Here is an 11,273-nt window from a genome sequence, read left to right as displayed (position 1 = left end):
TCTCTCTCTCTCTCTTTCTATCTCCATTGAGAGCTATAACTGTGATAGAGCTATTCTCCTGCCCCCAGTCTGTTTTCTCAGTATCCTGCCCTCAGTCTCTACACTGCTGCCAGCTTCATCTTCCTGAAACAGTATTTGCATTCTGTGCTTCCCTAAAGCAGGATTGTATATTTATTATCTTTAAAGTAACTTATGTGTCGCTTTATGGTTAGAAAGCACTTCATATCTATAGCTTCATTTATAATAATAATTACTAACTTGTAATACTTTACAGTTTACAAAGCACTTCTGAATTCACTATCACCCAACAATCCTGTGAAGGAGCATAATGTACAGAGCCTTGAACTCATTATGTTTGAATTCTATCTCCATTAATTACCCATCTGACCCTGAATGAGTTACAGTCTCTGGGCCTCAATTATTTCTTAGGTAACACAAGATGTTGTCTAGAGATCCTTCTAGCTCCAAATCCTGTGATCCTGTGTGGTGTAAGTGTTTACTAGGCCCATTTTACAGATGAACAAGTGGAGGCTTAAAGAGATGCATGATTTTATCTTTGTGATTAGTGAGTAGTAGATGTTGAGGCCTGAACTCAGGTCTTCTGACACCTAGGCAAGGTTTTTTTTTTTTAAAGCAATTGGGGTTAAGTAACTTGCTCAAGGTTACATGGCCAATTATTTCTGGGTGGGTGCTAAATGTCTGAGCCCGGATCCGGATTCGATCCCAGGTCATCCCAACACTGAGGCCGGTGCTCTTACTTGCTGAGCCACCTGGCCGTCCCTCTAGGTTTTGTTTTGTTTTACCCCACTATGTCATGCTAGCTGCCTCCCCACAATAAATATGTAACCATAGAATGTCAGAACTAAAAAGCTTCAGTCATTTAGATTAGTCTGTCCATTTTACAGATGAGGAAGTGAGGCTTGCCTGAGGTTTCAGAAGGGGTGAGTGGCAGACTTAGGACAAGAGCTCCAGTCTCCTTCATCCTAAATCATAGCTCTTTCCACTGCCCCATGCTTCTTGCTTCTTGGCATAATGGCAGCCCCTTAGACGATGCAATGCTTTGTATTTTTACCAAAGTTTTCTTTCACATATTATCTCTTTTGAAATTTGCAGCATCCCATGAGGTAGATTTCACAGGTGTCTCCCTCAGGTTTTTAATTTATTTTCATCTCAACTAAACTCGCCCTTTGAGTAATGGATGGTTGAGTTGCCTTCAGTTAAATCCCACTTCTTCTATTTGCTGTGTGACTGTGGACAGGTCACTTCCTTTCTTTTGGTCTCAATTTCTTCATCATCAAAATGAAGGGATGGGATTAGATGACCTCTGAGATTTTTTATAGCTCTGAGTGCATGGTTTGATGCCTCATAATGACTTGGCAGTGATTCTATGTTCTTGAAAATCACAGAAATCTACTCTGAGCAATAATGGGTTAAGACTTTTTGAGTACAGACCCAACAATGGACTAGATTTCTTTTGTCAAGAAACTCTCATAGCTATGTGGGGATAAGCTTGGGATCAGAGGATTTGTAAAGACTGTTTTTGTTCCTAGCAACTCATGGAAATTGTTTACTAAAGTATTGTGTCAAATACAAATGGATATGCAGGTCACTAAACTAAACTCATGAAAATTGTTTACTAAAGTATTGTGTCAAATGCAAATGGATATGCAGGTCACTAAACCATACACAAGAATCCTGGTGGTTCAACAATTGACCTAGATTATTTTGCAATTTATTGTATTTTTGTTTATTTTGTTAACAATTTTTCCCATTTTCACCTTTTTTTTTTCTTTTGGGGGAGAGGGGGCGGTAGGGCAATTGGGGTTAAGTGACTTGACCAAGGTCACACGGCTAGTTTTTGTGTTAAGTGTCTGAGGCTGGATTTGAACTCAGGTCCTCCTGACTCCAGGGCCAGTGCTCCACTCACTGCGCCACCGGTCGCCCCCCAGTTTCATCTTAATCTGATTTGTGCCTCACTAGGAAGTATTGCGGACTGTGTATGACCTGCAGGCCTATATTTGACACCTCTATACTAAAGTACAATAAGAAATAGGGGGAGTGGTGACATATAGTAACAGAAGCAGCACCCAAACCACAGAGAAGGCACAGATCTTTGATATATTCAAGTAAGTTATTTTCACATTAAAAATTATTCCTTTACATCAAGTAAATTTTGCAAGTTTTGATTCTTTTAATTGGATGTTGTTTGCTATAAACCAAAGCTCGGTTCCTTTACTCTAGGCAGTAACAGGCAAAAAGAAGAACTAGGAGTGAGTGGTAATAATGGAAGTTGTCAAAGGGACATATTTTGCTGACTAAATCATATATGTGGTGTGAAAGGAGAGAGAGAGAGACAGAAAGAGAAAGAGGGAGAGGGAGAGAGAAAGAAAGCAAGGGAAAGAGAGAGAGGAGAGAAAGGAGAAGAAAGAAAGAAGAGAGAGGAGAGAGAGAAGAAAGAAAGAGAAGAGAGGAGAGAAAGAGAGAAGGAGAGATCTGAGGATCTGGGAAAGTATTGGCAGAGCTGAACTGCTAAAACTTGTATCTCTCTGGGAGAAAACTTAAAAGGCCAAATGAAATTAAAAGCTGCTCATCGCGAAGGTTGTGCACTGCGAGCGTTTGAACTCTCTCCATTAACTCTTGTAGGAGCTGCGATTGGCATCTTATTTATCCAAACTGACAATGGTTCCAGTGGGGATGCTGCACAGGCTCCTGTGCCTAATGCTGCCTTCAAGTTCACAGACAGAGCTCCTCTCTGTTCTGGATGCAGTCAGCGATAAGTACGCAGACAACCTCATTGAAAGTGACAATAATGAAGCTCCTGCAGACAGCAGTATGAAGAGGTGAGCTCTTTGTCAGGCTTGGGGGAGGACGTATGGCTCGGGGAAGGTGAATGAAGTCAATTACTTTAGGGAATTATGTGTATATTTCACTAAGAGCCGTGTTTGTAGACATGCATCTTGAGGTCTCTTTCTAAAAATTAATGAGATTTAAAGCCTGGAGGGACTTTAGAGATCAATTAATCTCCTTCCCCCAAATCCTCAGCATTTTTCAGAAAAGAAAACAAACTTAGAATTTAAGTGATCTAGCCAAATTTACATAAATGGCAGAGCCAAGACTCAAGTCTTAGGGCAGGAAGGTGGTGCAGCGCATGGAGCACTGGGTCTGGAGTAAGGAAGATAAGTTTTCCTGAGTTCAAATCTGGCCTCAGGTTCTTCCTAGCTTTGTGACCCTGGGCAAGTCACTTAACCCTATTTGCTTCAGTTTCCTCCTCCGTAAAATGACCTGGAGAAGGAAATGGGAAGCCACTCCAGTATCTCTGCCAAGAAAACCCCAAATGGGGTCACAAAGAATTGGACATGACTGAAAAACTACTGAACTAACAAGTCTCATCTCCCATTTTACAGATGAGGAAATTGAGGCCTGTAGAAATTAAATGACCTTCCTAAAGACACCCAAGTAGTCATGATGTGAACTCAGGTCTTCTGACCCTCAAATTGTTACTCTTTTTACTCATTTACATATTACTCCTGGTTTTCTGGCTCTGTGTTCTGTGGTCTTTCCACTCCATCATTTGATTTGTCATATGTCCCTTTTTAATTCCATTTAGAGCATAATGGGCATGAACAAGGTATCTTCGATTTTTAAAATTTTGATAACAGTGTAACTAAATTAACTTATTAGGTATAAATAGAATGCAGGACTCACCAATAGTGACTTGTGGGCCAGAAATAATATAAAAAAGGCAACATAAGGACATATGTGACTAGAGGAGGCAGTCTGCCATGAAAATGAGAAATGAAGATTCCAAATGTTGCACTGGATTCCATAATTTTATTAATTTTGATGAAGTCTCTAATGAATATGTTAAGCATTACCAAGAGATTATCTCCTTTAGGGCAGGGAATCATTTCATTTTTCTTGTTCCATATATAAAACCTAGCATAGTGGAAGCATCTTTTGGTATATATGGTATAGTGTAGTGTGGATCCTTCCTGGGAGATTAATGGACAGCATGGACTAGATGAAAAGGCTTGAATGGGTTATTATCTGCTTTGGTGGAAGATGTATCCATGATTCTCTTAGATCCACCCAGGTGTTGAAGTATAATAATTTAGTGAACTTTACTTAGCAATCAGTATTACTTTAGGTTTTATAACATATTGACTTTTGTAATTGTAGTTAATCCTTCTGGCCCTTTAAGGCTTACCTTGATCTTTACCTCTTTTATTAACTTTCTCTAACCAGGGTGGTAGAATTTCAATCCTGAAACAGATACTAGAGCCCTGTAGCTTGGTCCTTAATAGACCAGAGAGGCAAGTATAGCACAGTGGATGTAGAATGAGATTTTTAGTAGAAAGAATTGAATCAGAATATGGGTTTTGCAACTTACTACCTGTGTGACCTTAAGTCACTTAATCTGTGGATCCTTAGTTTCCTCATCTGTAAAATAAGGAGACTGGCAGAGGTGGGGAACCTTTGACCTCAAGGCCACATGTGGCCCTACATGTCCTTGAGTGTGGCTCTTTGACTGAATCCAAACTTCATAGAACAAATGAAATTTGGATTCAGTCAAAGAGCCACACTTGAGGACCTGGACGGCCACAATCGTGGAGACAAAGGGCTGCACTTGAGGACCTAGAGGGCCACATGTGTCCTTAAGGATGCAGATTCCCCACCCCTGGCCCAGATGATCTGTAAGGTCCCTTCTAACACTAATTCCAATGACCTTACCAGTTCTTTCTCCACTAGCCACATGTCTTCAGAAGAAATTTTAAGAGGTAAAGAGTACAACCAGTCATCCCTGCATGTGCCTTTGTATTGTGGGGAGCTCAGTGGCAAATTGAGCTATTATGTTTTCTCTTCAAACTAATGATTGATTATTTTCAGCTTAAAATACTCATACAAGAAAAATTTTTAATTTTTTTTTTTTTTTTTTTTTTTGGTTTTTAGGAAGCATCAGGAGCTGTGGGAAGCTTTAGAGATCAAACTAAGACAAGATCTGATCAGCACAGGATTAGAAAAGACACTTTCAGCTCAGCAGAAGAAAGAAAGGTAATGACAGGCTTTCAGAATTTGCAAAAGGGGGAAACTAATATATTCTGCTGCCTGTCACCTGCACTCTCTTCAGAAGTTTGCGGATGCTGGGCTTGTATGGGAATTTTTTATTTAGAATAGAGGTCCTTAAACTTTTTTGTGCCATGGTGTCCATTGGCAGACTGATAAAGCCAATGGATCGCCTTTTCAGAATATATTTTTGTTAAATTTACAACTGGAAGAAATGCTCCATTTCAGTTAGAAGCTAGAAAACTAAAGATGCCATTTTCCCCATCCAATTTCATAGACCCCTTGAAATCTATCTACTGATGCCTAAGGGGGGGATCTGTGGACCCCAGACTAAAAACCTCTCATTTAGCATATTGGTGACCTTTAGATGAAAATAAGAGTCCAGTAACTACTTCTTGCCTCTAACAATGTACTGTTACCTATATCTATTATTTTAATTATCTAATTAATAGAGTACATTAATAGGTGCACATAAATAAGGCTTATGTTCACATGTTTTTCTGATGTTTCTAGCATTCTAGACTGGTAGAGACAGGGAATTCTTAGGCACAGTATATCTGAATTTCCACAAAGAATCTGATGAAGTCTCATGCCCTCCTTGTGTGTAAGATGAAAAGATGTGGAGGCTGGATACATTAGGTGAATTTGAAATGGTCTTAATGTCCAAAGAATGCTAATTAGCGTTCATTAATGTGATGGGAGAAGGACGGGAGGAGAATTGGTGATTATTATAAGACATCTAGACCTAGGATTTCATCAGTATAGGAAACAATTAGTGAGAAAACTACCTCCACAGACACATATCAGTAACAATTCTGTTATCTTACTTAGATTTATCGAACATATGCAATCAGTGACTGACTCTTGTCATTTCTATATCTTCCACACTCCTGTCTTCCATCCCCTTCTCTCTCCTCATAAAAACTACCACCATTGTACAGGCTCTCCTCAACTTTTTTTTTGTTTCTTGGAAGGCAATTGGCATTAAGTCCACAGTCACATGGTTAGTAAGTCTTCAACTTTTAAAAAAATATATATAATTAATTATTTTTAATTTTCAACATTCACTTCCATAAGATTTTGAGTTTTAAATTTTCTCTTCTTCCCCAAGATGGCATGCAATCTGATATAGACTCTACTTATACATTCATATTAAACATATTTCCATATTAGTCCTGATGTAAAGAAGAATTAGAACTAATGGGAGGAACCTCGAGAAAGAAGAAACAAAACAAAACGACAAAAGAAAAGCTCTCCTCACCTATTGCTAGCATCATGGCAATAATAGCCTTCTCATTTAGCCCCCTGCCTCACTACTCACTTCTCCAATCCATCCTTCACTTAAATGTCAAAGTGATTTACCTAAAACCCAGGTCTGACCATGAAACCAGAAATGACCATGTCATTTCTTAACTCATTAAATTTCAGTGGCTCCCTATTTCTTCTAGGATCAAATATGAGCTCCTCTCTTTGGCATTTAAACCCCTTCCCTGGCCCGAACCTGCCTTTCCAGTCTTATTTCACATTATTCCCCTTTGTTCACCCTCTGTTCAGCCATACCAACCTTCTTGCTGTTCTTCACCTCTGACACTTAGTTTCTCCTCTCTCAGGCCTTATTTACATGGGCTAGACTCTCCTGCCTCATCTCTGCATCTCAGAATTCTTAGCTTCACTCAAGGCTCAACTCAAACATCACCTTCCACATGAAGCCCTTTATTTTCCCCCAGGTTTATGAAGTTTAGTTTGTGAGCAGAAATCTTCCAGTTTGATTAAAAAAAATCCAAACTGGTCCATTAACACCATGCAAAGGGAATGACTTGGTGAATGACTGAATTTTTCCCTTCTCAACCAGTTGTTTCAGAGCCATTTAAACACAGCTTGTGAGCAAGTACAGTTGATTAAACATTAATCTTTGTTCCCAATTTATTCCTTCATTATCCCAAGAACAGATGTTGTTTGTACCCTAAAAGAATAAGCAATAAAAGCCAGATTTGACAAACACTTCTCCTTCCCAAGTAAAGGAAACAAGATCCTCACTTTATTTCATGTTTTTATATTAGTCTACGTCCCTCATAAGTTGCCATGATTGTTATTTATTGCTTAAAGTAGGTCATGGCTAACAGACATCCACTGTGTCACTCTGGGCCTCCCTCCTACTCCCCAGAGCAGCCTGCTTCTTATCAGAGGCTCCTGGGTCTCCTGTTCTGTGTTACTGTCCATCTTCAGCTGCATCTCCCCACCCTATTCTCTCCCTGGCCTCCTCTTGGCGTGCCGTCCACATTTCTCCTCTGGAACTAGTACAGGAACCTACCTCCTCCATGAAGCCTTCCCTCTTGCCCCCCTCCTCAACTGAAAATGGAAATCTGTCATTAAATTTTGCCTGGGCATTTCCTTTTACTTATCAGTCACTATTACATAATTCCACATGAACATGTTTGCTTCCTTCATTAAGTTGCAAACTCCTTGAAGAAAGGGGCTACCTTAGTTTATCTTTCTAGCCTTAGTACCTTAGTGCCTAGTGTAGTAACTTGAACATAACAGAAGTTGTAGACTGAATTGAAATAAGTTGCTGTTGATTTCAATAGCATTTCAAAGTTTATAAAGTGTTTTCCACACAACATCCCTGTGATGTAGGTAGCATGAAAGAGGAATAAGGTGGTGTACAGAGAGCACTGAATTTAGAGTCAGAGGAAATGGGTTTGGGCATGACTTTGGGCAGGGCACTTCATCTTCTAAAATCTCTTCTGAAAATATACCTTTCTAATGAATACACTGGTGTTCTTTCTACTATACTTAGCTATCTCATGTAGAGTAGGGATTATTATGTATACACACATATACACAATTATATATGTATGAATATATATAAATATATGTCCTAATATAGATGTATTAATATATTATATATGCACTATATATGATAGTATACCACACATAATATATAGTATACTATATTGTATATACTATGTGAATTATACATTATATTATACATAATGGTATATTACAATATTGCATAATATATAGTATATATAATATAACGTTACATATGGTATTATGCATAATATAACATTACATATGGTATTCATACCATCCTATAATATATGTATAATACATTATTTTATATTATTTATATATATATAATTACACATTACATATACATAATTCCATATATATTTATATACACACACATATTCCCATGGCCTAGCAAAATGAGGGGCTTGGGCAAGAGGGCCTTTGAGGCCGTAGTTCAAGCTCTCAATATAATAAGCCTGTTATTATAATTCTGTGGTAGTTCTCTGACATTTTTGAGTTCAACAGCTTTAAATACTTGGACCAAGGGTAGATGTGTTTTCCAGGGATGATGGTGATGGTGATGATAATATAACTAGCATTTACATAGCACTTTAAAGTTTGAACAGCATCTTACAAATGTTACCTAAATTGATCCTCACACCAACCCTGGGACATAGGCGTTATTATCCCTATTTTATAGTTGAGGAAACTGAAGCAGACAGAGAGCACTGAATTTAGAGTCAGAGGAAATGGGTTCCAAGCATGACTTTGGGCAGGTCATTTCATCTTCTAAAATCTCTTCTGAAAATATGCCTTGCTAATGAATACCCTGGTGTTCTCTCTGCTACACTTAGCTACCTCGTATAGAGTAGGGATTATTACACACACACACACACACACACACACACACACCTTCCCCTGGGTCACAAAACTAATAAGTGTATGAGGTTGGATTTGAACAAGTTGTCCTGAATCCAGTCCAGCCCTCTTATCCATTGGGCCACTTAGCTGCCTCTATATATTACACATAAGACATACATAGAGTAGTCAGAAGGCAATACAAGAGGGAAGGTATTAGGGAGGGGGAGAAATGGGAAGACTAGGAAAGGCTTCCTATAAAGCATAAGTTTTGAGCTGCTTCTTCTATTTATTTATCCTGTATACAATGAGGCATTGTTGCATAGTGGATTGAGAACTAACCTTAGAGTCTGAAAGGAACCTGGTTCAAGTCCTACATTTGACATATACTAATCATATAACCAGTTAACTTCTCGTGGCCCAAACAATCAGTTATAGTAGAGTTCCTAATCTGAAGCAGTAGAGAAGAGTTTCTGCACCAGGAATTCACTACATGAATGGAATCACAAGTCCAAGACCCCTGCCTTCTCCAGCCCCCCTCACCACACACACACACACACACACATAAATCATGTTCATTTCCTTCCCCATGTTATCTTTTTTTCTAAAGATTCTAACCTTATATATCTTATTCATTTAGCATATTAAAGAAGAAATATCTTCCCCTCCTGGAAAAAATGGCATTATTCCGAAGACAAAGCTTGCCAAAACTTTCAGCAGATTATGTCGGCCAGACCTCTGAAGTCCACATTAGAGGTGCAGAAATGAGTGACTTATTAAGCACAGGTGAGAAAGTCTTCATATTCAGAAATCTAGAAGAGCCTACCATCTCTCTCTCTGTCTCATCAAAGAGAAAGAAGAAGAACTTTCTGAACTCCAAGAAAGCCTCATTGGCTGCCTCAACACCAGGTAGTAAAGAAGGCAGGAAATTCTATCCTTCCACTGAAAATCAAAACATTGACCTCTAAATGCCAATACAAGTTTAAATACATTTGTATTTTTTGTATAACCTTACTATAAGTTGCAAATATGAAACAGACACACACATAGCCATTGGCCCGGTTTCTGTTTTAATCTTTGCCTAGTTGTATTGAGTCTGAGAATGGACTTCCCAGAGAACATTTGCTTTCTGGGCAAAGGAGAGCAAGGCATAAAATGAAGCCAGGACCATGGTAGTGTGCACGACTGAGTCTCAACAAATAGACTTGAGAGCCTTCATCAATTTTCCCTGACATTTGGCCAGGTTACCTCTTGCACGTTAAGAGAAAAGAGCCATTAGACTGCTAAAGTGAGTCATGTTCCTGTGTTTATTCCAATATTTTATTTTTGTGTAAATGTGGACCATTTTAAAATAAATTTCATTTTGAAACAAACTATGGAGAAATGCTTCCGCTCTTACTTTGGGTGCAGATTCTTTTTGGTTATGACTGTGTGTTCTTTGTGTAAGAATGAGGGTATTGCGAAGATGGGAGGAATACGTGAGTATTTTTCTGGTTGGAACACATTTGACCACTGTAAATATTAAGAGTTGTGTAGGATACTGAGAGGACTAGAGACCATACTTAGTGATTAATGGGGTAAAGCAAAGTTTCTTAGCCTGGGGCATAGGAACTAAAATTTTTTATAACTATTTAGACATCTTAAAACATTATTTTCAGAAGAGGTTCATTGACTTCACCAGATTGCCAAAGAGGTCCACGACACAAAAAGTTAAGAATTCCTGGATTATAGGAATTTGTAATATTTAACCTGGAGGAGAAAAGAGTTAAGAGGAATGTGATTCCACATTGTCAGTCTAAGGAACCTCAGGCTAGAGCATGTTGTTATCAGTCTATAAAACTATTACAATCATCAGTCCCTGTTTCATAAAAACTAGAAACAAAAAAAAAATACTCCCTTTCTTCCTCCTATTTTTTTCTTTTTTTTTTTCTTCCTATGGCTCCACCAGAACCACTGGATCTCATCCCAGGGGTGGGAGAATATTTACTTATTTGACTGACCTTCAAGATCATCCAAGCTAGGACATTCCATTTTAGACAAAGCTAAAGGAAAAGAACAGGCTCCTAAAACAGCTTTTTGGCTGGCTAGATGGTGGGGCTTGGGTTTAAAGAGTGGAGTGCCAGTTATACCCAGAACCTTGCTAGGCTTTATGGCTAGATCTGTTCAAGTTTAAATTCCTAGGAAGTTAAAATCCTATAGGATACTCTATAATTCTGTGCTCTATATACTTGGTTTATTTTTATCTTTGATCTCCTTATATGCAAATAAAGTAGTTTTGAAAAATTTGATGTCTAAGGGAGTGATTAAAGACAGAGAGAGAGAAGAGGATGTGTGCAATTGGACCAGGAGAATCTTGGTGAAATTGGAAGCACCTGGAGGCCAGACAGACCTAGATCGTAACAGAGATAATGAGGAGAACACAACATTGTCAACTTTGGAGTTGCAGCAAGCAAAGCTTTCTACTTTGCAAAAAATAGTAAAAGTAGAGACAAAGGAGAAGCCCCTTGAGAGAATTGCTTCTACCTGGTCTCCTCTCTTTCTGGAGTCAGATCTGCTTT

General features: G+C 38.6%; 1 protein-coding gene across 2 annotated transcripts in view; it reads left to right on the top strand.

Moving 5' to 3' along the window:
• EVC2 (EvC ciliary complex subunit 2) overlaps positions 1 to 10,088 on the top strand; it is a 190,675-nt gene extending 180,587 nt beyond the window's left edge. For both annotated transcript variants that reach the window (XM_069070014.1, XM_069070019.1), the window contains 3 exons: positions 2,644 to 2,840; positions 4,951 to 5,052; positions 9,356 to 10,088. In XM_069070014.1, coding sequence (XP_068926115.1) covers positions 2,644 to 2,840; positions 4,951 to 5,052; positions 9,356 to 9,683 — 627 coding nt within the window. In that variant the 3' untranslated portion in view covers positions 9,684 to 10,088. The remainder of the gene's footprint in view (positions 1 to 2,643; positions 2,841 to 4,950; positions 5,053 to 9,355) is intronic.
• The last annotated feature ends 1,185 nt before the right edge of the window (positions 10,089 to 11,273 follow it).

This window comes from Petaurus breviceps, unplaced genomic scaffold, assembly GCF_028583685.1.
Source record: "Petaurus breviceps papuanus isolate PSGF00001 unplaced genomic scaffold, PetGlider_PUasm1.0 140, whole genome shotgun sequence".
Classification (NCBI taxonomy): Eukaryota; Metazoa; Chordata; class Mammalia; order Diprotodontia; family Petauridae; genus Petaurus; species Petaurus breviceps.
Note: the sequence above shows the minus strand (reverse complement) of the source record. Positions and strands in the feature narration are given on the sequence as shown.